The sequence below is a fragment of the Miniopterus natalensis genome, chromosome 8, assembly GCF_054644295.1.
Source record: "Miniopterus natalensis isolate mMinNat1 chromosome 8, mMinNat1.hap1, whole genome shotgun sequence".
Taxonomy (NCBI): Eukaryota; Metazoa; Chordata; class Mammalia; order Chiroptera; family Miniopteridae; genus Miniopterus; species Miniopterus natalensis.
The window spans coordinates 13,264,149-13,291,682 of NC_142088.1; the positions used below are offsets into that span (position 1 = coordinate 13,264,149).

Here is a 27,534-nt window from a genome sequence, read left to right on the forward strand (position 1 = left end):
GAAACACCCAGAATCCCATGATCCAAGAAGATAGGAGGCCTCCAACCAGAATCTATGTACAGAAACCTCCCTATGCTGCCATATCTCTCTGGAATGGCTCCAGAAGCCTCCTAAACATCAATTCTTAAAACAATTAACATATATTGCTCACACAGAAATATAAATCACTCTGAGTCAGAGTTGGCTCCAGCTCCTTCAAAAGTCAGCCAGAGGGTCAATTTAGGCTCTAATTAAATTGCCACCATAGCAAGTACCACCACAAAGTTAACTCTAAAGTAGCACATACTTTCACCCTCAAAAATGGTCCTAACTCTGTTCTATAAGGAACTTCATGTAAAACCTAGAAAACCATTGTGCAGAAAGGATACACATCTATTTCAGGAAGGTGGCTGCCTCTATGGAGGGAGGCTGAGCAGGGGCCAGAGCAGGAAGTGAGCTGTTCTCTGGTCCACCGTATTTCTTTTTAACAAAATCTCAAACAAGAATGGCAAAGTGTTAACATGTGTTGAATGTGTGTGGTGAGTAGAGGATATCTGTTACATTATCTCCTGCTCTTTGAATGTATGAAATATTCCATACTTTACATTTTAAAATGCAGAAAGCACATTTTTTTATGCACTTTGGCAAAGATGATCTCCTAATTATTCATGAGAGAAGCTTTAGAGCATTCTATGATGAACCCAACGTAATCATGTTCTGACCAGGCCAGACCTGGACTGGAGGTAAAGTGACCATGAATATAGCCTCTGGTGAACCTTGGTGGCTCTCCACCTGCAGCTGGCAGAGGGCAGTGCCAAAGCCGGGGCAGCACACAGTAAGCCCACAGGGATGGACGTGACCCTCCATCCCAGCTTTTGCTTCCCACACCCCAGCCCGTGGTTAAAGACCTCCACCCGCCTCTGCCTCTCACCCTTCTGGAAAGAGGCGCGTTTTCAATGATGTATCCATCCTGCCACCTAGCCTTCGGCAGTGTTACTACAGCGAAGCTGCCTTAAACCCCTTCTCTCAACTTCTCTGAATTTCCCTGGTCTGGGACAGACTTGAGACTAGGTACTTGATTTCTTGAAAGTCACCACACCTTGGTTCTGGGTCAGGATGAGGCGGCAGCATTAGTATGCCTGCTGTGTGCTGGCCTCTGGGAAAGGGGCTGATTCAATCTCATCAAGTCTTTAAAAGAGAACAATTACTCACTGTGGAAAATGGCAGGCAAACCTGCCTGAGAGAGCGGTGAGAGCAATGAAGACGAGACAGAATGCAGACAAGACCCTCAGCTGGCAGTTTTCCTTTCCAACAAAAAGGCCACACGCCCTTTGAAAAGGTGTACATATAAAAGCATAAATCTTTTACTTGGTTGCATTTCTTGAAATTTGATTTTGATATCCAGTTAACCTCTTAAAGGAACAGGGAGGGGTGATCTCTGGGGGACAGCATGCAAGTAGATGATATTTAACTTCTTACTTCTCCAAGAAAGATGTGGCAGGAAGGCATCAAAACTGGAATATGCCAGAGTTGGGAAGGCAGGGGTTGAGAAGCTAGTCGCCATGGGAGGGCAGGGGTGGGGGGGCTGGCCTCTAACTTGTGCATCTGACAGGAATAAATGAGCCCCTCCCAACAAAGTACATTGATGAAAATCACTTTTTCCAGAAACAATCTTCTGAAGGTGGTTGTGAACAGATCTAGGCCTTCAGAATGGAGGGAAGGGGGAATGAAATCAAGAAAGGTTCGTGGGCATCCCCCAAATCCAACTTCCGGTAGCAGAATCTCCCATTCCGTTGTCATACATTAATTATGAACTTGTAGAAGCAAACGCATCTGACCAGTGTCCCACCTTTGGACAAAATTACTTTAGACAATCCCAGGTTACTAAGAATTCTTTCTCAGGCCCTCCCAGGGAGCCCACCTGAGGGTTCGTCCCAGGGAAAGCAACTCACATCCCATCAGCTCTCAACCCCTCAGGCTAAGCCCACTTCTAAGTTGGGATACAGCATGGGCACCTACCATTTACATTCCTGCAGAGTCCCCTTTCTCCATGGCCCCTTCTGCCTGCCACTCTATCTCAAGGACCAGCTCCTGCCACAACCTCCCCTTCCTTCTCCCTACCCTTGTCTTCTCTATGAATCATTCCTTCTTGCTTTTACCTGTCCTCACACATTTTATTTTCCAGCCACTGGAAGCCAGCTAGACAAAAAGACGTGTCATTGGAAGCCGTCTCTCTCAGAATAGAGGGTGGTTGGAACCAGGCAACTCATGTTTCTCTGGAAGGAGCACCACAATTTCCCCATTCATCTTAAATGCTACCAGTGTGCCGGGGTCGCCTTCGCTGCTGAGTTGGTGCAGAAATGGGAGCAGAGGCCAGAGCACACATGGCACACTGTTCAGCCGCTCTTCTAGTCTGAACTTGACACAAAAAAGAAAAGAAAATAACACACAACCACCCTCACTCCTCAAATATTTCAACCAAATTTTCCCTCTAGCCAGACAGAGGGGAGAAGAAACGACAAAGAGCCTCGCTGCTTTTTTTTTTTTTAATCATTACATAGCCCCTCCTCCCTCTCCCAGACAACATCTAAAACCCTTCTGGCAATACAAGCGAAAGCAGGACTTTAAACTTTAGCCTCATTTTTTAAAACGTGCCTTTAGGCAAGTAGATAGTGAGAAGACAGATCAGAATCTGGGAGTGTTAACAGCATAGAGAGAATTGCTCCAGACCCAAACCAGCAAGAGAAATATTTTCTTAAAAGCAATCCTGCGGAAAGAATTCTTATCATAGATAAGGGTGCAGTCTAGTGGCAAACTTTGTGAAATGCAGCCCCTTCTCCCAAGGAAAGTTAAGAGCACTTCCAAAGGCATAAACGGAAATGTAAGAGGCAACACTCCCACCCCAGCTTCTTCCAAATGGGTAGCAAAGACTGGTCATTTCTCTTTGACCTGGCTGTGAGGGCCACAACCTGCCCATGTCAATTTCAGAAAAAAACTAAAATCGCTATGTTCCTTCTTTTAAGACTTTAGCTTTCTTTTATTTTGCTAAGGAGAGAAGGAGTCAACAGTATCTGAATAGATTCTCTGGGGTTTCAAATGGGATAGAATGTCTTCAGAGCAAGCCCTGTGGCCTGTCAGCTCGTATTCTTGGGCAGTGCACATGTGTGCTAATTAACCTTATAACAGTGTGTCCTTCTGGGTGTCACCCATTCCCTCCAAAGATGTGACCCTGACCAAAGAAATACCCCTTTAAAAGAACATGGAGGGAAAGCATTACTCCAATGTGCCTTCCTTCCACCTAAAACTTCCACCCCAGCATATTTTAGATCACCAGGCATGATTTTCAGACTGAGCCTTTCCTCCAAGTGCCAGTCTCTATAGCCTACTGTTCCCTACAGTGCCCTGGTCTGAATGTCCCTTCCTGCAAGTACACACAACACACACACACACACACACCCTTCCCTGGGCGAACAATATAGCTGAAGGGAAGTGGCCACACCTGTCTTGCTTGACCATATGCCCAAAGACAGTCACTCCACCAGCAACAGAAACTCTCAATTAAATCCCTTTTCCCAAGCTTTTAGGGGGGAAATTCAGTTTTTCTTCTTTTGCTTTCTTTTTAATTCAATTCACCACCCATCAGGGAACGCTGGCCATCCTACACTAACAACCCCCCCCCCCCAACACACACACACACATACACCTTTCATGGTAACTTAAGACACCAGCAGACAGCCATTTACCAAAGCTTGGGAAGAATTCCTTGGGTACCATATATATCTAGTTGGCTAATAAAATAAAATAACAAAATATAAAACAAAATAAAATAAAAGCTCTCTCCAGCCTCGGCTTGGGCTAGTGAAGAGGTGGGAGGGGGGGAGACTGAGCGACTCCTCATTGAGTCCGCCATCCACAGCACACACATGCCCCCCACTTTCTCTTCCCTCGCACAGCCCCAGCCCTGTCCCCCACGCCCCTTCCTTACATTCCGCGGGGAGGAGGGCGCTGTTCGCGGAGCGAAGGGGAGCCCCTGAGTGTCTCGAAGGCCTCTCCCCACCCCCACTCCGTGTGAGTTCGCACTGCAAAGCTCCTTGGCATCCTTGCCTGGGTTGGGTGTTGGGAGCTCAAATTGCAGTTACAAACTGGCTGGCAGCCAGGGCCGCCTATTTAAAAGCGCGTGCTCGCCCGGAGCCGGTAGTCTCTTTGGAAACTTCTGCGGGGGTAAAAGAGCTAGGAAAAGCTGCGAAGCCGTGCGGGGTTTTTCCTCTTTTTTGCTCCTTCTAATTACCCTCTCCTCCGTTTGCACCCTTCTCTGGGCTTCACGCCGAACTTGGGAATTTCGAAGAGGTGGTTGCAGAGTGGGAGAAAAGAGGCGTTAGGGTTTGGGATTTTTTTTTTTTTTTAACTTTCTTGATTTCAACATTTTCCCCTACCCCTTGCGGCTGCAGCCGCCGCCTTCTACCTGCTCCGCGGCAGCCGCGCGCTGCTAGCAGCTGAGGGTTAGAAAGGAGCAGGGTGTGCTTTAGATTTTAAACAAAATTTTTGAAGACAAACCCATTTTTCTCCCCTACCCCGTCTCCTCCACAGCCTCCGAGCTCTTTATTCCGGTGGTTGCTTTGGGGTGAACAATTTTTGCCCCCCCCCCCCCCCCCCCCGCAGTTCTGACCAGGTCGGGCTTGGGGTTTTTGTCCGGCCCCACTCTCAGTGCGTGCACCTGGCGCTGCTCTTTTGCCCCAACCTGTTGCAAGTCTTTAATCCCTGTAACTGGGACTTGCTTGCAGGCACCCCAGCCCACCAACTCTCCCCGCATTTTGCAGTCGTCTGGGGAAGGGCACCTGCTCTACCTGCCAGACTTTTTTTTTAAATTTCCCCGGCTCCCTCCTGGCCCCTTTCTCCCTGCACTCTCGCTCTCCTACCCCGCCCCACGGTAAAGGGAGAGATTCGAGGAAGATGGTGCTCACCGCGGTCCTACTGCTGTTGGCCGCCTGTGCGGGGCCGGCCCAGGGCCTGGGCTCCTTCGTGCACTGCGAGCCCTGCGACGAGAAAGCCCTCTCCATGTGCCCCCCCAGCCCCCTGGGCTGCGAGCTAGTCAAGGAGCCCGGCTGCGGCTGCTGCATGACTTGCGCCCTGGCCGAGGGGCAGTCGTGCGGCGTCTACACTGAGCGCTGCGCCCAGGGGCTGCGCTGCCTCCCCAGGCAAGACGAGGAGAAGCCCCTGCACGCCCTGCTGCACGGCCGTGGGGTTTGCATGAACGAAAAGAGCTACCGCGAGCAAGTCAAGATCGGTGAGCGCGCTCAGGGTGCCAGTCAGTTACCCGGCGCACGGGCGGGGGACGGGGACGGGCTGGCCTCGCGCGCTCGGCTCGTAAAGTGGCTTCGAGCCGGCGTGCAGCCCGGGAGGAGGGCGGGGAGGGTCTTTGCACCGAGGAATTGGAGCCCTGGCCGATCCAGCCACCCTGGGCTGCTGTCTGTCCGAGCCTCTCGCGGTCTCCTCTCCTCTCCACACCCTGCCCCCATCTACCCCACCCCACCCCTCCCCCCGGCCTGAATACTGACTCTGAGCTCCCGGGCGGTCTCTAGGTCCTAATCTCCAGGTGCTCAATCTCCAGTCTGAAAGGGTGCATATTTCATTATCAACTCCCTCCACCACCTCCTAGCCACCCAACACGTTTTGCTTTTTTTCTGAACTTGAAAAAAAAAAAATCTCTTTGTTAAAATACTACTTTAACTGGGGACCTGGAAAGAGAGGCGTTCCGTACTCATTCCACCTTTGTCCCTCCCAGCCCCTGCCCCCCTACCAGTCCCTCCTGACGTTTGTATCCTTCTGCCCCACACACATGCGCGCGCGCACGAACCCTGGGTAGCGAATGCCTTTTGGGTGAGGACTTTGATGCCCCTCCCACGTGCACACCCATTACTTTGGATTTGATATGATTGATTGTGATAGCTGGCAAAACAGATTAAAGTGAGAGATTTTTTTTTTCCTCCTAGAAAGGGAAAGATTACTTCAGGCACGTACGGCGGAGGAGGGGGGAGGTCAGTGGGGTAATGGGGGGGGCTCTGGGAGGGGTAGGGAAGAAGGGTTTGATGTTCCTATGCTGGATATTCGTCCCTGAGTCTAATTACTCCCACCCCCCCATTCAGATTTTTAACCTAGGACGAAAGGTGGATATATATATAGGGTCGGGAGGCAAGAGGGGATGTGAAGTTTAGAACTCATAACTCTCCGTTAGTTCTAATCCCCTCCGCCCCCATCTCTTAAACCTGACCACAAGTGGGTGTGGTGTAAAATAGAAGAGGGGCCCTGAAAACGCTGAATGCCAAATGAAGGGGGCGGGGACTGGAAAGGCCACACCCCGTTGCCTCCCCTCCGCCTCCAAGTAGCCCCGCCCCGGGTTGCCCTGCCCCCAAATTCTCAGCGCCAGGAGTCTAGGGTTTAAAAGGTTGAGCTACTTGTTTAATGAGAACAGTTCTGCCTCCTTTAGACCTGAGTTTCTTTTTGGAAAGAATTACCTAATCTTAAGTTTTTAAAAAATGTTTTAATAAACTATACACAAAAATCTGCATTCTCAGACGTCAAACTGGTTATTGATTCTCACCGAAAAGGCTTAAGACTTGGCTAAATAATGTTTATTCAGCGTAGTTACTCCTGGGACGATGCCCGTCTCCTCTCCTATCCCCTTCCACTATGAGCACCCCAACATGAGTTTTCTTAAACTGCGCACTACAGACATTGTCATACAAGAAAGAAGTGCATCGGTGCTTGAGAAGAGGCAGGAGAGTTTTCCTAGGCTCGACCCAGATCTTTCAAAACCCCGCAGGTTTTGCGTTACAGGTGGCCGCCCCTCCGGCTTTGCAAGAGGTGGTCTCGCTCGGCACTGCTGTCAGCAAAAAAAGACGGAGGGCAACGTGCGTCCTCTGGAGGCCCCCGAGGCCAGTTTGTGGAGTTATTTTTATTAAGAACAGCGGTCCCGCCGACCTTCATCGTGGGAGATGTAGATTTGAAAAAAGTTAGGGGGGGGGGAGTGGGGGGGCTAAGTGGTACGAATCGATTTCCTGGCTTGGAAGCGAGCCCTCTGGTTAACAACCTAGTCACATCGAAAGTATGCCAGGTATCGCTCAGCCACATTCTGGCCCCACTTTTATTCGCCCAACAGCGTGGTTGGTGTGGTGTGGTAGGTGACACACACACGCACACACACACACACACACACACACACCAGCTTTTGTCCCAAGCAAGATGCCCTTTAGATTTCTCTGCAGCCCCTTCCTCAACCCCCACCTTCAAGGTGCCTTTGGACCAATACTAGCAGCCCCTCCCCCCTGCCCCCCCCCGGCCCCCCCCAGCCCCAGCCTTTCTAACCGACTCCACCCGCCTTAGGCAGGTGCCTACCCGACTGCTGTCCCCTGACGGCTGCGCTCTACCCAGCGGCCGGGACGACGCCTCCCTCGGGACAGATGAGATGCGGGTGGGCGCTCCTCGCTCAAGCTTTTCAGCTCCAAAACTGTTGGGTGGGTCCCCCAAAAGTTGGAGATGGCACAGAGGAACTTCTTAAGGAGTGGGAGATGAACAAAGAAAGGGAGGAGAATGTGAACTCCTTTGACCAAAATTCCTGTTCCCCAACACATACCACCACCACTCCCCCCACCCCCCAAAAAACCCAGCAGTGCGAACTCGGGTGCGCCGCTCCTTTCCGCAGTTTCCATATAAATATAAAGGTATAGGTCACACGCACACACCCCAAAAACATATGTGCATATATAGAGATAGATCTAGATCTTTTTTTCAACCCCCCACAAAAGAATGCATTTTTGAATTAGTAATGGGGAGCTAGGTGGCAAGCGGCCAAAGCTTCTGGGAGGAAGAGCGCCGGGGAGGGCGGAGGGCGCGCTGGCGCAGATCTGGTGTTTTGCGAGCTCGTTGCTGTGCAACTGGGGAGGGAGTCAGCCCGCCAGCCTGCGGCTGGGAGCACCCGGACCCCTGCATTTTCTTTCGTCCAGTGGAGGGGCAAAGATAGATATAGAAACAGAGCGCAGTGTGTGTGAGACTGGAGGGAGGCGGGAGGAGAGTTATTTATTGGGCCAAGCTCAATAAATATCAGTGAGCTGGATCGAGTGGAGGAAGGGCTGGGCTTTGTTCTGGGCATTGTTTGTAGGAGCCTTGTGGCTTTGTGCGCGGGAGGGCTGCACGCATCTTTGCCCTAGTCTGGGAGATCTCTCCTGGGCCTGGGAAACCTTAAGGTGGGGATGCGGGATGAAGTTGATTCTTGGTTTCAGTACCGTCATTGAGAAATAAAAGAGAAAGACAGAAAATATGGTGCTGGGAAAGAAAAAAAATACCTCAATAAAAATGAATTCAGCCTTTGCTTCTTTTAGGGGTTTGGCCTCATCACCCTAGCTTCCACTCCAAACCTGGTTAAAATGCCATGTTGAAGGCAAGTTCCAGAGTTAGGTTTATTGGCCAAATGTGTGTCTGGGTTGAACAAGATCATGGAAAACTGAAGGAAGCACATTTTTTTTCCCACCTGCATCCCCCCCCCCCCTTTGAAACAAGTCTTTAAGAGGCTGGCTGTGCCCTGCACCAACCAAAATGGAGTTGGGAAGACAAGAGATGCTGCTTTTAACTTGACTTTTCTTACCTCTCAATACTGCCCCCCCCATTCCTCCCTAAACCCCCCCACCCCACCCCTTACTGCTGTGTCAACACGGGCTGGAAGAGCAAACACAGTTGGTCACATTTTTTTTCCATTTCAATTTTCCCCTTCCCCGTCCCTCCCTCCAACTCCCCCCTTCCTTTCTCCATCCCCCCCCTCCCCCCCAAGGGCCAAGGCATCCCCGGAGAGCTTGAGTTTTAAGTCAGAGCAGCTGTGAGTCAGTCCCAGGGCTTGGGCTGGATTTGAGCAGGCAGGTGGGCTTGCAGCTGTAGAGGGAGAACAGGGCTGACCCCAGGAGCCAGAGGTCACTGTGAGAGTTACAGCAAAGGGCATGGGAGCATGAATCCCAACCAAGCCCTGGTCCCCTTAATGGGGGAGGGGGGAGCTAGCAGGAAGAAAAGGTGACTTTTGTCTAAAGATTTTACTTTGTACCTGAGCAATGCCTTTGAAACTTTGCATTATATAATGTGTGAAAAATGAAACTTTAAAGAAAGATCACGGTACTCAAGGCCCAGTGCATCCAGAAACTGGAAGAACGCCATAAAGGGACCAGGTACCAAGGAGGACCCGACCCAGAAGAAGAATGGTTGTGGTGAGAGACAAGGAGGCGATTTGGAGGGGTTTGTTTGAGTTTTTGTTTTGCATTTTTACTACAGTTGGTCCAAAAGTTGCAATCCCCAGAGACCATCCTTAAATTGCCATCTGTATATGTTTTTCAAAACAATGATTTATTCAATACTTGCAAAAATAAATAAGCAAATAAAAAGGAAGCCAGTTTTAAGCTTCTACTCCACTTTCCCCTATATCCAGAGAATTCCCCCACATTTTTTCCAGTTCCATTTCTTTCCATGATTTCTGTTATGATGTCTTAAAAATATATAAATCAAAAAGAGTGACTGGAAATCTCTGTAAAGGGCAAAGTGGCCTTTCCTGCCTAGCCATTTGGCTTCGCAAGGTCCCAATGTCTCTCCAGGAATTGCCTGGGTATTCGCCAAAGAATGCTAAAGTGAAGGAACCCATGCGATCCTTGAAGTCAAGGCCCTCATTTTACAGATGGGGATGCTGAGGCCCAGAATGCAGAGTCACTTGCCCAAAATTAGATGCAAGGTTAGTGGCAGAATTAGGACTATAACTCAGCTCTTCTCTATTGTTTTAGGGCTCCATTTTGCTATTCCTGGCTTTCTTCACTAGTCACCAGGGTTCTCGCTTAGACCCAATCTAACCTGTAGTGTCTCTCTGTTACCCCAGCAAAGATGGCTCTCATCCCAGATCCTTTAGAACAGCACTGTTCAATTGAAATATAATACAAGCCACATCTGTCAAATTTTCTATTAGCCACATGTGGCTAGTGGCCACCAGCAAGCCCCTCCCACACCTGAGAGGGAACTGCAGTCTCCAGGCTCTCCTCCTGCCTCCAAAGAGTCAAAGAAGAAATGGGTCAGAGCTTTGATTGACTGAACAGGAGATGATTCCCTTGTTTGACTAACACCAGAGCCTCTCAGAGGGACCAGAGAGGGTTCAGTCCACCTGCCGCCTTCTGGTCATGTAGGTAATGCAGAATGTGGCTGCCTAATTGTAATGTTCTGAATGGGCTGTGATGAGTCACAAGTGGGAGTGTTGCCAGGTCGGAGAAATGAACCAGGGCTTCCTGCCCCACCTCATCTCCGATTCTTCCATTAAGAGGCTGCTCCCTGCCTAGCCCCTCCTTTACCTTCTGGTTTGGGTTGTGTAGGGGAAAAGATAGACGTTTCTACTGATCATGCTCCGCCTTCCCCACCTCTAGAGAAACCTGGCTGGAGACACTCATCTTGGGAATTATGCATCAGTGTACATTTCTTCTGAGTCAATTTATTGCCAACTGCCTCTCAGGGATGTACACCAGAGAAATGTACACCAGAGTCACAGCCCTGAATCTTGGTTTGGCCCCAGGAGGAAAAAAAAAATGAGGAGGATCCTTTCTTTACCCCTGGTCCCTGGACAGTGGAGACTGTGTGAGTGGAACCCCACCTATCATTCTCAGGGAGTGTCACCAACTTGACACCTGCCACATCCACACTGTGGAGGGTGGCTGGCCACCCTTTCTCCCTCCACCTGTAGGGAAGGAGACCCAGTGCCTTAGGGCAGAGCAAGTCCTCTGTGTGGAGACTGGTTCCCAGAAGCATTTGTGCAAAGTCCTCACCTGGGGTCAGCAATCAGACTCCCTAGACACTAGGATAGAGCCATCACTTTCTGCATCCAGGGAGCCTTAGATCTTGTGATGTACGAGTAGATACCTGTCAACCAGGTGTCAAGCAACCAAATTTTGAGTTGATGACTGGAACTAAGGAGGGGAGAAGCAGCAGAGACCTGTGCTGAGGGGTAATTAGCGCATATCAACTCATTTAATCCCCACAACAACCCTGTGGAGAAGGGGCCATTGTCACCCTCCCCCTAACTCAGGTGAGGCAAAGAGAGGAAAGGAAGCAACTAAGAGTGGTCAGAGTAAATCTGCACCAGGATTTATTGAACCATCGCCAGTAGCCCATCTTCCTCCCAAGAAGGATGAATGGAGGTTGAGGGCAGGCATCCTGGCTATGTTCATCCACTTTGCTATATGATGTCTTTATTTCTTTGCTCAGGATAGAAACGTGACACACTCATATTGGTCAACTTTGCTGTTGGCTTGGGGCGCCTAACCATGTTAGTTCTCCTGGCCTGAAATGGGGTGGGGGCTGGGAGGAGCTCAGCCAGGGAAGCCTATTGCCCTCACTGTGCAGTCAACATTTCTGAACCTGCTCCCACCTCTGCAAGTCATCCCAAGTCAACAGGACTCTCCTTCTGTGTCTTCTTGCAACTCCTTCCATCTGGCAACTGAGGATGACAGTTGTTTGGGTTTGTTTTCCTCTTGGAAAGTCGGTGCTTTTTCCCTTCTCAGCCCATAATTCAGGTTAAAAGGAGCCCAGAACATGCACATCTGTGACTGACCACAGAAGAAAAGAAAACAGTGTCTTTCCAGAGAGACTGGGGCAAGGCAGACACTGGCTAGGGGTGGAATGGGCAGGAGGAGGGATGCTATAGCTCCCCTGGAAGGCTCTGCAGCCCCTCCCTAGCACCCTGTCCCCTTTCTCTCTATGCAATGGCATGTGCATGCAGTGTAATTGAGTCATTTGGCATCTGCAGCTGGGAAACAGTCAGACTTAAGGAGAATGAGACATGCCTTATGGTTTTTTAAACAGTGAGCAGCAGATCCATCATTCTGCTATAAGCCTCATATTGTAGCAAAGAGCAGGCGGCTGCAGGCTGGCCAGGAAACAGGGCAAGGTGGGGAGGGGATTTGGAACATCTAGCCATACCCAGGCGCAGATCTGTGCCTTCTGACCAGCTGGCCAGTAGAATTTTCTGCAGTGATAGAGGTGGCTATTGAGTACCTGAAATGTGGCGATAGTGACTAAGGAGTTGAATGTGTAATTTGATTTCATAGTTATTAATTTAAATAGCCACATGTGACTAGTGGCTACTGTATTGGACAGTGAAGCCTGAGACCAAAAAGAAGCCCACAAACCCAGGGACCCCTACTTCTGTCCCTGTCCTGTGAGGCTCATTCCTCTGCCCCTCACTCCCTCTGTGGCACTTCTGGTGCTTAAAGACAGTGGCACCTGTGAGATCTCCTCTCGGGGCATCCACTGAGTTCCAACGCACCCCAGCTTATAGACAGAAAAGTCTCTAGACCCACTTCACAGTGTGTCTTGTGTAGATTGATGCATCTCTCCATTTAAAGATTATTTATGAAGTGCCATACACTGGAGAGACAAAGATAAATGACAAGCCTCTGCCCTTAAGCAGATTATTGTTTAAATTCCACAGAGGGAGCTGGAACGAGAGCCAGTGGAAACCCAGCTCCCTTTTTCATTCCTTGTAGAGAGATTCTGGGCGAACCCATCTTGTCTTCTGGCTAGAAAAAGAGACTTTCCTCTCTCCAGGTCCAGGTGGCCTGGCAAAGCCCCACATTCCTCCTGAGCTGTGAATTCCAAGTACGCCTCAGTTTCTTCCGTTCCCGTAAGCGAAGTCACAAGATCTGGGCCACCCAGTTTTCTCTGAAGTTGGATCATGAGGTTATGATAGAATGGGAACTACCACCAGCCCGGGAGCGGGCCATTAATGGTGTCAGGGCAGACCGAGAGCTGCAGGGTGGAAGGTCAGATTGTGGGGAGCAGCAGGTCCCAGGTTGGACCCATCCATCTTTGCAACTAGGGAGCAGGGTGGAATCAGAATGTTTCTTAAGAGCACGCTCCTGTTAGTGTTGCTAAAGCATCCCGTCGCTACAAGAAAACAGCGGCAGCAAGAGGGCATGTTGGAGACAGTTGTGGAGCCTGGTGGGGAGTATGCTCTGTGCACCTGAGCTGTGAGTAGATCTGCCCACCCCAGCATGCCTCCGGGTCCATAGTGGCCAGGCCTGCACCCAGGCACCCTCTGTGTTTGCTGGGACATGAGAATAGCATAGTCCTCAGGCAGGTGTGGGCCCAGGGAGGGCCCATGTCCTCGTCTGTGCCTCAGTGAATGTTACTGTACCAGCGTGGATGGGTGGCACCTATGAATGAAGGAGGAAATGAGATGGCCAGCATAAAATGGCAGGGGTTGGGCCATCAGTGAGCTGGTTGAGAGGACTGGGGGTAGAAGTCAGAACAGAATCACAGCCCACCCTGAAGGTAAATATCAGGGCAATGTGACAGCTCTCGCTTCCTCAGTCATCGGCAACTAGATCATGGAGCTAAAGGCGAAGGGAACAGCACTGAGCATTCCACCTTTCCCATCCTCTGCAGAATCCTTTCAAAATGACATCTGGAGATGGGAAGGGAGGTTCCAGATATGTTTCGCTTCTTACCCTGGTCATTTTTTAATTGCTGGTGAAAGAAACAGCTGGCCTCCAGTTCCCACACCTGCCTTCTCCACCCTCCCTTCATGTGGGTCCTTTCCAGTCCTCACTTATCCATCTCCCTGACTCTTTAAATACATGCTGCAGACACGCAGAGAGAAGGAGAGGTTTGGGGTGGTTGTCACAGAAACAGGCACACAAATTCCTGATTTTAAGATTACTTACAATCTCTAGCAATAAACCTGGGGCATGTTGTGTGGTCATCAGTCTCCTCTGCCATCTACTGGTTGTGTGGAGGTATTGACCTGTTTGTCCAACAGGTTCCAGAACCCACTGCACTCTTTTGCTCCTTCAGTTGCTATTCTTGTAGGGCAACCTCACCAGGAAGTCCTCCCTTACATCTCACTTAAATCCCTTCCACAACCTCGGTCCACTTTCCCTTGATGAAATAGCTTAGGAGCTGCCAGTCTACTCGTGCCTTCTTGTTTTATCTCACACTTAAACCCGTCCCAAACTGAAAGCCTATTTATGACTCTGCCAGAGCAGCTGAGTAGGGCCTGCTGGCTCTGGCATTCCAGCTCTGGGTCCACTTTCCAGCCCTTTCATCTCCAAGGCTCTGCCCTGGCTCCCCTCCAACTTTCCACTGTCCCTCTGCCTACAGGTGACTGACCACAAGACTCTGAAGAGTATCTTTGGTACTCGGCTCTCCTGCTGCCTAAGTAATAGGGGCCATGGGGTTAAGTTTGAGGATTAGAATGCTTGGTTTTGTCCAGAGAGGTTGAGTGAAGTGTCTCAAGTCCCTCAGTGAGATGGGCTCAGCAACCCGTCCACACCACAGTTCACTCCTCCCCTCTTCCCCTCCTCTTCCCAAGACCTGAGCCTCAGGTTTGGACCTGAGTTACTAGATAACAGAACCCTAGCCTTTTAATTTATATAGTCTCCCAAACCAGCTATGCTCCTCCCTGCATCCCACCCCCACTCTAGCTTGTCCCACAACCAAGAAGAATAGGTTTACCCCAAAGCATCCCTCTATCAGCTAATTCCTGGAAGGCTGCATTCCACTGACCGGCGCATCACAGGCTGATGAATCATCACAGCAGGCTTGGACGCAGTAGAGTCAGCGCACTGAGCCAGCACGTGGTGGGAAGATGGAATGAAAGACAAAAGTAGGGGACAGGGATCCTGGTGTTGAATTTAGTTCAGGGAGAGCCTGCTCCTGGCTTTGCTATCTGCTTCCTCCCCGCCATCTTCCTCTCCTGTGATAAACAACCCAAGTCAACTGACTGCCCAGAACCCTGCAAACCTGTGGAGGCTTCTTCAGAGCAGGGACTTCCCTGCCAGCGCCTTAAAGACTGGATACCTGTTCAGTTAAATGTGACACATCCCCAGCCAGCAAACAGGTGTTGGATGCTTCCTGCCACTAGCCATCCTGACCAAGTCTGGCCAGGTCTCCAAATGCCTTTCTTAACACACACCCGTAACCTCCCCTGGGTAGAGCTCCTGCCCTGGGAACACAAAACAGCCTCTTCTCACCCAGCTTCCCTCTCCCACACCTCCCCTCACCCACCCCTGCTGGGACCCCTCTCCTCTTTCCCTCACAGTGCCTGCGAAGGGGGTGGAGAATAGGGTTTTCCTGTGCCCCATTTGAGTTATCTGGGGTCACCTCGAAGCCCTATTTGCTTTTTCTGAATCTGAAAAGAAAAGTAGGAGATAAAGGCAGGGCCTCCCTGCCCCCGCCCACCCTGCCCTGTACCAGGTCTCACCTCGAGCATCCTGGCCACACACACACCCTGGGTCTGCATAGGCTGGTGGGGTCAAGGAACTGAGAGGAGAAACAGGGCCTGAGAGGAGGGTACCTGTGAGGTAAGAATTAAATGGAAATCTGTGGACCCAGGAAAGGCTGGGCAGGTGGAATTAACAGATCAATAAATAAATGAACAAAGTCCTCTTTCTTTAAAGGTCATAAGTCAGCTAAGTATAGACTGTCACCAAGCCACCCCTATATATAACCGCACCAGTCCCAGCCAGCTGTCGGCCTCTCTTGGCCTTTAGCTGGGTTATGTTCCAGCCCATCCAGGGCCTAGAGAGCAGAGTCAGCTCTGAGCCAGAGGAGGGAGCAAGGCCTCGGAGTTCACATCCCCCCCACCTGCTGGCACTGTTCCCCTCCAGGCCTATACCTCTGGCTTCCCAGGTCCCCTCCTCCTGTGTTTTATGATGGTTCTCCCACTCTGCTAATCCAGACCCCCAGGACCCTCCCACCCCCAATTTCCTCAAATCCAAATATATATCAAGTCCAGCAGTTCTAAAAGCACAAAGACCTCACAAGAGGTTATACTTGGCCTTTCTTGTCCATGCCCTGGCTATCCCCAATTTTCCTCTGACAGCCAAGATCTCCAGGTTGTATTCTGACATCAAAGCTTCACCCCCAGCCACCGTGCTATCTGCTTAGCCAGCCCCATAAGCAAGCCTCCCAAAGGCCACTTCTCTCCTTCTTCCCCTTTCCTTCCCCCACAAAGTCCTCTCCCTCAAACTTTCCTCACTCATCAGCTTGACTTTTTCAACAACTCCCCCAACTCCATAAAGTCTTCCTAGATTCACTCTATGGGACACCAGTCATGCCAGCAACTTCCCACCACTTACATGAGTGTTGACTGTGATGCCCTGGTTTTTATTTAAGCTCCAGGAAGGCAGAGACCCAGTCTCTTCACCCCAACTTCAGAGCCTCAGGCTCTGCTCATCTGTGTCTCCGCCCCAGAGGCTGACCCTCTGCTTCCTTCTCCCTGCAGATCGAGAATCCCAGGAGCATGAGGACCCAACCACCTCCGAGGTGGCCGAGGAGACCTACTCCCCCAAAATCTTCCGGCCCAAGCACACCCGCATCTCCGAGCTGAAGGCCGAGGCTGTGAAGAAGGACCGCAGAAAGAAGCTGACCCAGTCCAAGTTTGTGGGGGGAGCTGAGAACACTGCCCACCCCCGGGTCAACTCTGCCCCTGAGATAAGACAGGAATCTGAGCAGGTGAGTCTCAAGGATTCCCTGTTATTCCCTCTGCATCCACACCCCCAGCCTCTGCCACCACCCCGATTGACGCCTAAGTGAGCATTTGTGGCAGCAGGAGGTGCTTAGGCTAGCCCGAGAGAAGGACCTACCACAGCGAGTACAGAGCAAACACTGGGTGTGTGACAGACCTGGAACTGTGTCCTTACCTAGGCAGATGCTGAACACTCTCCTAGAGCATCCTCAGATGACCACCTCCAGGCGTAACTACTCAGAGTCATGGAAAAGCGAGGGTGGGAAGTATGGAAGATAGATGGGACAATGTGCCTCTGTACCTGGTCAAAATGCAGGTTTTGCACACTTTACCCACCCACGGTGCCTAACAAGTGAGAGGGAGGAAAGATCTTTGGTAGCAACTAATTGGAACAAAAGGTAGTGGCTTTCCCTGCAGACCCTTTGACCCCCAAGCTCTGGGCCATGCGTTCTGCACATGTAGGTGGTTTCCACCTGGGTCCTGCCACACCTCTCATCCCTCCTGTCCACACACAGGGCCCCTGCCGCAGACACATGGAGGCTGCCCTGCAGGAGCTCAAAGCCAGCCCTCGGATGGTGCCCCGTGCTGTGTACCTGCCCAACTGTGACCGCAAAGGATTCTACAAGAGAAAGCAGGTATGTCCCCATCCCATGTCCCAAGTTCAAAGAGCTCTTGAAAGGGCACTTGCCAGGAAACCCCTACCTCTAAATGCCTGAAATCTCTGTCATTAACAGTAGTGTTTTTCAAACCCCAATACCCATAACATAATCATGATTTTTCCCATTCCCTCCTACACTACAGTCTACTTATATTTTAATGATTCGCCTTATTTACATGATTTTTATTAGGGGAAGAGAGAGAGAAAAACAATGATATGTTACTCCACTTATTTATGCATTCATTGGCTGATTCTTCTATGTGCCCTGACTGGGCATCGAACCCTGGCATGATGCTCTCACCGACTGAGCTACCCAGCGAGGGCTACATGAATTTTTAAAGGAAACTTCACATCACCGCATCCCATCACATGTTGTATGTGTTATTTTCTGCTGCACACACATAAGTACATACATATATGTAAATATATATATACACACATGTACATATATATATGACTTTAAAACACCTTTTCACCACGTACCACCTGAAATCGCTTCGTGTCCCATTCACAGCCAGGCTACCCTGGTTAACCCAGTGGTACATAGCTTATTAAATTGGGTCTACATTCCCTACGGCAACGGTTCTCAGCCTTCCTTGGGCATCAGAATCACCCAGCAGGCCTGTTAAAACACTAATTACTGTCCCCACCCTCTGCTCAGAGTGTCTGATCAGTGGGTCTGGGTGGACTCTGAGAATTTTGCTTTTCTGACAAGTTCCCTCCCATGCGACCCTGATGTTCCATATACCCTCGTCTGAGTTAGGGGCCAGGGGCCAGGCGGCCTTGGGCCAGTTCTCGGCTCTCCCATCACTAGCTGTGTGCTCTTACTCTAGTTATTTAACATCTCTGCCTCCAGTTCCTGATGCAAAATGGAGAACAGCTGTACCTATTATTTTCACACGATTATGAGAAATGACGGGTCGATCTCTGTGAAGCACTTAGAATAGTACCTAGCGTGGAGTAAGTCTTACAGAGCAGTGCTGGTACATGGCATAGAGCTGCAGACGTGATGCCTGCTGTCATCATCATCATCATCACTATCAGATCACACAGCTCTCTGGAGAACACCAAGTTGAAAGATCCTGAATGGGTGACATAAAAAGAGGGCAGAGGAGGTAGCCAAGGCCAGGCCCTCTCCATGCAGTGGGGACACCAGAACCCCAAGGGTTGGGCACAGACCCCTCAACTCTCTGAGGGCGAGAGCCTGTCCTGGGGTAGGAAGATGAAGGGCCCGGCCAGAGTGGAGCTTCCTCGGGGCACAGCCACCCTCACTGCCTGTCTCTCTCCACACCCCCAGTGCAAGCCTTCCCGTGGCCGCAAACGCGGCATCTGCTGGTGCGTGGACAAGTACGGGATGAAGCTGCCCAGCATGGAGTATGTCGACGGGGACTTTCAGTGCCACACCTTCGACAGCAGCAACGTTGAGTGATGCGTCCCCTCCCCACCCTCCCCTCACCCTACCCCCAGCCCCAACTCCAGCCAGTGCCTCCCTCCACCCCAGGACGCCACTCATTTCATCTCATTTAAGGGAAAAAAAAAAATGCATATATCTATCTAATTGAGGAAATGAGGACCTCGGAATCTCTAGCAAGGTCTCAACTTTGAAAACGGCAACAATGGAGATGAGAAAAGCTAAAGAGACACCCCCCCCCCTTTTAAGTAGTTTTCTTTTTTGAGGCAAGTTGAATGAACAGGGAAGGGAAGAGAGGAAGACTGAGAGGCAGAGAAGGGGAGAAGGCATATGTGGACATGAGAGGGAAAGATGAACAGGTAGGAAAGGGAAGGGAAACGGGGCAGGAAGGAAAGGTCCCAGGCCCCATGGCTGGGCCCACCTTTCATATGCAGCCCTGGCCCAAGCTGGGGAGATGTTCTGGCACTAGAGTTTTGGCCCAAGATGTGGTGTTTGATGACACACTGGGGGCTTTCCCAGTTTGCATTGGTCACAGGGAGAGCAAGGAAAAGACGAAAGGTGTCAGCACCTCTCCCGGGTCTATCTCCTCCTCTGGCCAGCAAGTAGGCGGCTCGAACCCTCCTTCCTCTGCTCACCCCAGGAGAGTGTTCTCTCCCTCCAAATTTATAAAAACTAAAATGCATTCCATTCCCCTCAAAACAAAATAAATTAACAACCCAGTGATATTAGATAGATAGATTTTCTTAAGCAGATACGTAAGTATTAAGTACATGTGCATATTTCCCTGTGCAAACTTTTAGAAATCAATACACACCCCAACAGTGGAAGGACTTATTCCTCCGGGGTGACCAGACCTCGGCGCTGAAGCATGTGGTTTCAGCCCCTCAGTGCATTCGATTCACAGCTAGCACAGCCTCATGGGGGGGATAGGCTGGAAAAGTGGGCTTGTGTTACCTACAGGGCTCCATGTAGTCATATATAGGCATATAAATGTACTTCCTTTTTTTTTTTTCTTCCTTCCTTTCTTTCAAAGGTTTGCATTAACTTTTCAAAGTAGTTCCTATGGGGGCATCGAGGAGCTTCTTCATTCTGGGAAAACCAAGACAGCTCATATCCTTCTAACACGACCCATAGCACCAGCTTTGCCTGCCTCTTATGAGCAGCAAACTCAACCCTTTGTGGGACACAGTGTTGGATTTTTTTTCATGATTTCCCACATACACATGTGTTCACACAAACCACACAGCCAGGTGGACGAGAGCACTCCATGTGCACCCACCATGCTCCCCAGCACACCCCTCAGTCTCTCTGGAAGGAACCGTGTCCAGATCCCACACTGAGCGAGCGCAACAGGTCCACGTTTGACCCGCTGGACCCACCCAGCCTTTCCATTTCATCTGGGCAGAGCCTGCATTTTGAAAGCCTCTCTCGCTCTTCACGCTGGCAGAGCAGGAGAGAGACGGAAATGAGAGGTGGCAAAGAGGGGAGTGGGGGTGAACAAGTTTTGATACAGAAAGCAGGTGAAGTGGTTGTTCAGGCCAGACAGGTGGAGTGAAGGGACAGAGGGCTGGAGGACCCCTTCGAGCTTTGAAGCAAAGCAACAGAAAGGGGCCAAAGCCATGGAAACCCCCTGGCTCTCCACCCGATAAGTCCTCTGGGATTCAAGAGGACGGAGAGAGGAAGATGGGCGGACAGGTTGTAAAAGAGAAAGGGGCTAACTCCAGGCCTTAGAGCCAGGAAAGTAGGGTAACCTTAGGTGGGTTCTAGACTTAGCAGCTGGACCAGAGCAAGGGTCAGTAGAGACTGGCCATGTCTTGAAGGGATAAGACTTTGTGCTCAGATGCCCATCTTCACCCTGCAGTGAGGGACTGAAGCTGGAGAGCCTTTTAAGCTCTTCATTGGCTCTGGCCAGCTCAGGCTTCCTCCCTGGGTTGGAGAATGGAATGGATGCCTGGTGGTGCTGTCATCTGGCCACCACATTCTGAACCAAGGAAGCTCCCATTCTCCACTGACTTCCTCAACAGTGGGTGGTCTTGGGGCTGTCCTCTGAGGCTTGAAATAGCCTGTCAGGAAAGGGGGCTTGGACACTGGCAAGGAGACCCTTTCTCACGGTGAGCACAGCTCTCTCCACTCTTTCCTGATGGTATGACACCGTGGAGACACTTCAACACCGGACTTGGGGCAACGAAGAGGGACAGCAAAGAAGCAAATCTACTCCATCTAGCGGAAAACTTGCAGCTATGGAACTTGGGGGATGTCTCCTGCTCCCCTGGACAGGACAGTTGGCTGGGGATGGGAGAGGTGATCACTCTCCACAGGACAAAGGGCCTGATGGGAATGGCAGCCACAAGGACTTACTTGACCTGCCGCATCAGTGCATCCCATCTCCCTGTGCAACTGTTCCCAAACCCCTAACTCACATTTTTATGCCATAGGCCAGTATACTGAACCTTCCCCACCTCCCTCTTCTTTCTTCCCATCCTTCTTTTGGATCTTGAGCAGTCACCTAACAGATCTGCCAAGTGGATACTGGGGTACCATTCCCCCTAAGAAAAGACTGAGCCAGGAACTGCATGCCCCACCCTCACCCCTCCCAGGCCCAGGCTTGGTTCCTGAGAGGGGCTCTCTCACCCCACCCCACCCCCCACCACTGTTTACTGGACTTTGAATGGGCCTCTGCTCCTTAAATCAGCTCTTTGCTGTCAGCCATGAGGTGGGGATGATGGCCGGGTTTCCAAAGTTCATGATGACTAACCCACACCTGTGAGTCCCCAGTATTTGCAGGGGGTGACCCTGGTCAGCTGGTCAATCCCTAGAAGACCCTGGACCTTCATGATGGATGGGACTGCCCAGAGTGGAGAGACCACGGGAGGGAGTTACTGGGGACGATGGAGCCCGGCCCCTGGGCAGGTGGGATGGAAGGCAGGTGCGGAGCTCTGCCAGCCTTGGAGTCCTGGGCAGGCCGCTCCTAGACTCCAGGCTGCCTGTTTGCCACTGACTGTACAACTAGAGGCCTTAGGCTCTAGCCTTTCTATGGCCTCAAGCCCAAATGTTGACCTTCCCCAACAGGAGGTCTCTTCCCATCTCCCTTTCGACTCACGCCTCGCTCCAGCAGTAGAGCATACCTGTTGTCCCCCACTGCTGCCTGGTGATGAAGGGAGGCCCAGCCAGGACTGATCGTCCTTCCCCCAGAGCCGCCCTACCCACCCTGGCAAGGCAGGGCATCTGGGGGGTTAGAGACTTGAAAGTTTCTCAGACAGCCAGGCCTGAACAGGCAGGCCTGGAGACACTCAGCCCTCACCGGGGGAGGAAGGGAGCCCAGGAGGCCCTGCGGGGTCCCACCTCCTCTCCCCTCACCCATGTCCCCATCCCCACTTTGGTGGTCTCCACTGTAACCCTGCAGGGTCAGCCTCCTCTGGGGTCTGGGAGAGACGGGCCTCAGCCTCCCTTCTCCCCCCACCTAACTCTCTAGCAGCCACCGAGCTGCCATGACAACCACCAAGCCCCCTTTAGAGGGGGGCGGTGTTGTCCCTCTCCATCTGCTCAGCCGCCCCGGAGGGCTCCAGCTCAGACTGGGAATTCAGAGAGGAGTGGGCCAAGGAGAAGCAACAACCCTCTGGTTTCGGAGAGGACATTTTTTGGCTTCCAAGAGAAAGGAAGCTACGTTTTCAGAAGTGGTGGGACAAGGGAACGGGGTTTGACCTGCCAGCAACCTGGGCGTTGTACTGTCTTTATTTTTGAAACCACTAAAGTGCAAGACGTACTTTGCACTTTTCTCCACTTTTTCTTCTCTTAGGTTTTTGTGTCTTTTCTGAAACACCCTTTCTTGGTTTTCTAATGGAGTATGTAGTTTAGCCGTCTCCACACACTCTGGCCTCCTCTCTCCAACTCCTTCTGGATGGGGCACGGGAGGTGGGAGGGCCAGCCGCCCCGGCCCACTCGCCCCATTTCTCCGGTCCCCGGACACCAGCCTGAGTCCCACCTGCCGCCACCAGCACCACCACACAGTAGCCCACACGGATAGACAGTTGTCAGACAAGATCCTTCAGATTCCGAGTTGCCTACCGGTTTGGGTTTTCGGTTTTCTTTTTTTTTAAGACAGCAATAACCACAGCACATATTACTGTAGTTCTCGATAGTTTTACATACGTACATACATACATACCATAGCTCTGTTTTCTCTTCTTTTTGTTTTCAACTTTTTTTGTTAAGAAAATAAATGCTCATAATCGTTACTGGTGAAAAGAATGGATAAACAAACCAACAGACAAAACCAGTTTGTGGTGAGAAAAATAAAAACGCGGAGAAAAAAAGTTCACCTGAATGCGGAAGAACTCGCCTCCTGTTAGTATTTTGTACCTAAGGAAATAAAAACGAAACAAAAACAAACAAAACGGAGATCTCACGTTTTATTAAAAAGGTGAAGATTGCTGTATGCTATTTATTCAACGTATAATTTATGTTACTCCTCGATCTTTGTCGTTTGTCATGACGAAGCATTTATTTAATAAAGTTATGCATTCAGTTAGCCTGCGTCAGCTTCCTCCGGGTCCCAGGACTCTCCTCGGCCACACTCCAGAGGGAAGGACAGAGGACCAGGCGGAGGCAGGACCCAGGGGACCCCGGACCCGCCCTCCCATCCAGAGCTCCAGTGTCCCCCTCCATCCCTCCAAAACTGTCCCAATGAGCTCGTGTGCTCCACAGGGTCAGAGCAGAGCAGTCGACGCGTGTTCCGCTACTGTTACTACTATTACATGCTTACCGTTTAATCTATCCTTAAGCAAATGACACGTCTCTTCTCTTTGGAGAGGATTTTAAGGAAGGCATTTCTAGAATGTTCCTCGGTCCCTTACTCCTGGGAACCTCTGGTCGAGGCAAATCCTGCCTCCGTCTCCTACCCAGCCCACTGCTGTTTCTGCCCAGTGAAGAGGGGAGCTGTGAAGTGGCTCCTGGCTGATTTCAGCCTTTCAGGGCCTTAAAGAGCATAGTTCCTACCTTGTCCTTGCTGCCTCAGTCACCCTGATGCGGTTCCTCCTGCACCCCTTCTCTTCTGGGCTCTTCTCCCAACCCCCATGTCCCCTCTTCCTTTGTGGAGCCCCCAGCAGCACACTGTGCTTCATGGGTCTCCCTGACCGCTCCGGACAAGGGCCTCCCATCCATGGGCACAGGAGGGAGACAAAATCAGTGGCACCTCCACTCTCCCCAGCCCAACCCTGTGCCCTGCTCCTCTGAGTCACATGTCAAGTGGACTAACTGGGGCGTTGCGCTCATTGGGCACACTCCTTCCAATGGTTGCTGTATCCCTGAAACTCTTCCCTGAGGCCCCTCTACCCAAGCACAGCTTTGCAAACGTGTGGTCACCAGCAAGGCTCAGCAGTGAAGGCAAAGGGGGGGGGGGGGTTGGCAAGAGCTGGGCAGGAGGCACAGAGAGGGGCCGGGTGCCTTGCCCAGTCTCCTTTGCAGGGGTGTTGATGTGGGGGGGCAGGCAGAGTGATTTGCAGGAAGGCCATGCTGGACTGGGTCACCCCGGTGACACCGCCTGCCCTGGGACTGTATCCTGGCCTCTCCACCAGCAGCTGCTCACCTGCTGTCACCCACGTTCTGCCTGAAGGGGGCATGAGCAAGACTCTTCTTCAACTGTTGCTCCTCCTTCGGGACTTATCTCCCGGGGCCCCCACCCATGCTCCTCTACTCCCCTGGGTCTCCTCCCTCCCCTTACAACCCTCGTCTAGGAACTCCCAGGATCCTGGCTCCCAGCTGCTCCCCCCTTGTCCCACTCCTATCCTGGACAACCCACAGAGCACCTTAGTGATCACACCTTCACCTGGGGCCTTGTGATCCAGTGAGACTGGGCTGGAGTCTCGCGTCTGGAATAGAGCACTTTCAGAAACATGGTTCTCTTACACTCCTTAACTCTGCCGGGCCTCCCCTCCACCCACTGAAGCCACACTCTGAACACCTAAGGGTTCCACGTGGAAAACCTGAAAAGCCCACTCTCCCACTCCAATGACAGTGTATTACAGCGAGAGGAATGGGGCAGCAGGGGGCAGCACCCTTAGCATTTTACTTAAGGGACAGTGGAGTCCTTGGGCTTCCCATTCTGTTTTTTAACCCACCAACCCGCTGTGCACCTGCTTCCTTCCCTGAGGAGCCTGAAGACCATGGTTCCACTGACAGCGTCTACTTGTCCGGGTCTCACCTGCCCTGGATAAACCTCACCGGCCAGCCTTGTCACTCCTGCACAGCCCTGCTGAGCCCTGATGGAGAAAGTCCCACCTTCCTGAGCTGACACTACCACAGAACCCCAAGCTTCAAATCCACGCCCAAATTGAGCTCACCCTGTAAGCTCAGGTGCTTTGCCTCTCTTATCACAGTATCTCACACCTCACTTAAAGATGAAATAAATGCAGCTCAGAGGTCAGAAAGGTGTCCAAAGTCACATAAGCCATAAGTAATAGAGCCAAAATCCTGTTCAAAGACTGCCTCCTCTCCAAGCCTATGCTCTCAACTACCACATCACATACAGCTAATATTCAAGACACATCTGGCAGATGTGGTCACGGCACGGGGGATTCTCCAAATTCAGAGGCACAAGCACAGGGCCCGCTTTGTGGGTACACAACCTGTGCAGTCACACGGGGCCCTGCGCTTGGTTTAATGCTCTTCTGTTGCTCTCTTGAAATTCTTAATAATTTCTGAACGAGGAGCTCTGCATTTTCATTTTACTCTGAGTACTACAAATTAGGTCACCTAGAAATCAGGCGATTCTACAATTTTATAGACACCCAGGAGGCATGTTTTAATGCATACTGCCAGGTCCCTTCCTAAGGCTCTAGCTCTGGGATAGGTCCTGTGATTCCCCAAGTGTAACAAGCTTTTCCAGTTCACTCATCCTGGACTCCTGGGACCACCTCTGGAAACAGACTCGGAGGCCCTGTGAACTCAGCTGCAGTTCCCTGTGCTGCCACACAGTGGCAGTACAACCCCAGCGTGTCTCTGCCAGGTTTTTAAACTTGAACAAGCACAGTCGTTTGTTCTGGAAGGTGAGCAATAGCTTGACATCTCCAAGATTCCTGCCCAGCCAACCATCTTCCTGCATGGGTACAATGATGCCTTCGTTCAGCAAAGGTTTCCAGGTCATTTATACATCAGTGTGGTTCCTGTAGCTAGAGCCACAGCGGGGGTGCTGCTCACCACTGCAGCCACAAAATCCACCTCTTCAGAGGGTTTAGAGCACACACAAGGCGACTGCGGGCAAGTGACATGGAACTGGACAGGGAGATTGTGGCATCCTCAAACATTCTACAAAAATGTTCCAGAAATGACCCAAGCAAGCTGGCAACCATGGGGCCTGTGGGCTGGCATGAGAGCTGACCCCAGCAATAAACCCATGATAATCCCTCCCATTTTATACGGTTCTAAAGTTTCCAAAGCATGTTCACATCCGCCATCTCACATTGATATCACCCTGTCATTTGAGGCTGAAATCATCCCCTTTACACAGATGGAGAAAACTGAGGCTCAGAGAAGGCAAGTGCGGTAGCTCTAGAGCAGTGGCATAAGCAATGAGACTATTCAACCCCAGGTGTTCTGACTCCAGCGTTCTTCTTGCCTCATCCCTGGCACTAGAATCACCTGGGGAGCCGTAAAACAACAAAACACCTTCCTGGGCTCCACTCCAGACCAATCAGATCAGAATCTTTGATGGTGAGGCCCGGGCATAACTTTTTTAAGCTCCCTCAATCATTCAAATTTTAGCCAAGGTTAAGCACGCACTTCCCTGGAGAGCCAGCAGGGGCTGCCCAACCCCGGACAGCAGCCGCCAGCTGCGGGCTATGGCTGCGGGGTAGGGAGACGGGTGGCAGAGCACCCGGCAGCAAATGAAAGAAAATCAGACCCCAAGATCCAACCCGGGGCCCAAAGCACTGCAGGCTCTCTCCAACCATCCCACAGGGGGCGGTATAGCCCCAGGCTGAGCAGCATCCACGCTCGGGAGTTAGGGGCTTCCAGGCCTCGGGCTGGAGGTTGAGGACCACTAGGGACCTTTTCTTCATCTGTAAAGTGGAGCTAGTAATAGCGCCTCACGTGTGGATTCGTGAAGATTAACTGAATTAACGTACTTCACGAGCGAGAGCCACTAGCTCAGAGACCAAAGGTGGGTGGGATCTGTCTGCTTTGGGGGACCTGGTTTTTTTCTGCTCTCAGAAGAGCAGCTCATCTCACCCAGGTAAGGGCCCAGGTGTCCTCTGCCTCTGCTGGGCCTCCCAGCGCCTCCTATAGCAGGAAGGATTCAGACTCCTGACCCAGAAGAGCAGGTAACATGAAAGGTGGGGGTCTACACTGTGTGGGGGGAGGGAAGAGGGGTGGACAGTGGGCCTTCCTTCCCTCGTGGCCCACTGCAAAGTCGGGAGCCCCTGCAATTCACCAGGGGTCGAGGGCCCAACAGAACAAAGTGGGGAGGGCTCTTGCGCGGAATTCTGCTCCAGAAATGGGGCACACATCTGTACCTCGCTCTTCTAGTCCCTTTACTATTTGCTGTTCTGGGTCCAGTGACTTAGGCCCCCGGAGAGCTGGGCCTGGATTCGGAGGCAGCACCTCTGTGAGTACACTGGCCCACAGCAGCCCACTCCCTGTCCTTGGGCGCTGAACAGACATCTCCCTGCGCGAAAGGAAGCTCTCCTTAGTGTTTCTCCCTTTGGATATCACCTGAATGTGGGCGAGGGAAGACAAACACTTGCTCCACTCTCCTCCCCGAGTGCCCACCCTGGGGGTGTGGAGGCCAGGGCCTCAGCTGGGGGCCCAGGCAGAACACACTGGGTCCTGGGATTTCAAGAGAGGGTCCTACCTGGATTGGAGACCTGAGTTCCCACAGGCAAGGCCCTTGGAAGGAGGAGATCTGCCTTCCTGCCCCACCCTTCTCCTTCCTGTTTCATGATGGGAAACCAAGGCTGT

At 51.5% G+C, this 27,534-nt stretch overlaps 1 protein-coding gene across 1 annotated transcript; it reads left to right on the plus strand.

Annotated features, from left to right (window-relative positions):
- Positions 1-4,153: 4,153 nt before the first annotated feature.
- IGFBP5 (insulin like growth factor binding protein 5) lies at positions 4,154-23,110 on the plus strand. The gene is made up of 4 exons (XM_087819601.1): positions 4,154-5,263; positions 16,271-16,500; positions 17,029-17,148; positions 18,469-23,110. The coding sequence occupies exons 1-4, from the start codon at positions 4,930-4,932 to the stop codon at positions 18,598-18,600; spliced, it is 816 nt and encodes a 271-aa protein (XP_087675727.1). The 5' UTR covers positions 4,154-4,929; the 3' UTR covers positions 18,601-23,110.
- The last annotated feature ends 4,424 nt before the right edge of the window (positions 23,111-27,534 follow it).

Bases quoted from the DNA above. Each gene is read 5' to 3' on its own strand.
- IGFBP5 (XM_087819601.1), top strand. From the start codon at position 4,930: ATGGTGCTCACCGCGGTCCTACTGCTGTTGGCCGCCTGTGCGGGGCCG. The intron at 5,264-16,270 runs GTGAGCGCGCTC...TTCTCCCTGCAG, and splicing joins CCGCGAGCAAGTCAAGATCG to ATCGAGAATCCCAGGAGCAT. The intron at 16,501-17,028 runs GTGAGTCTCAAG...GTCCACACACAG, and splicing joins TAAGACAGGAATCTGAGCAG to GGCCCCTGCCGCAGACACAT.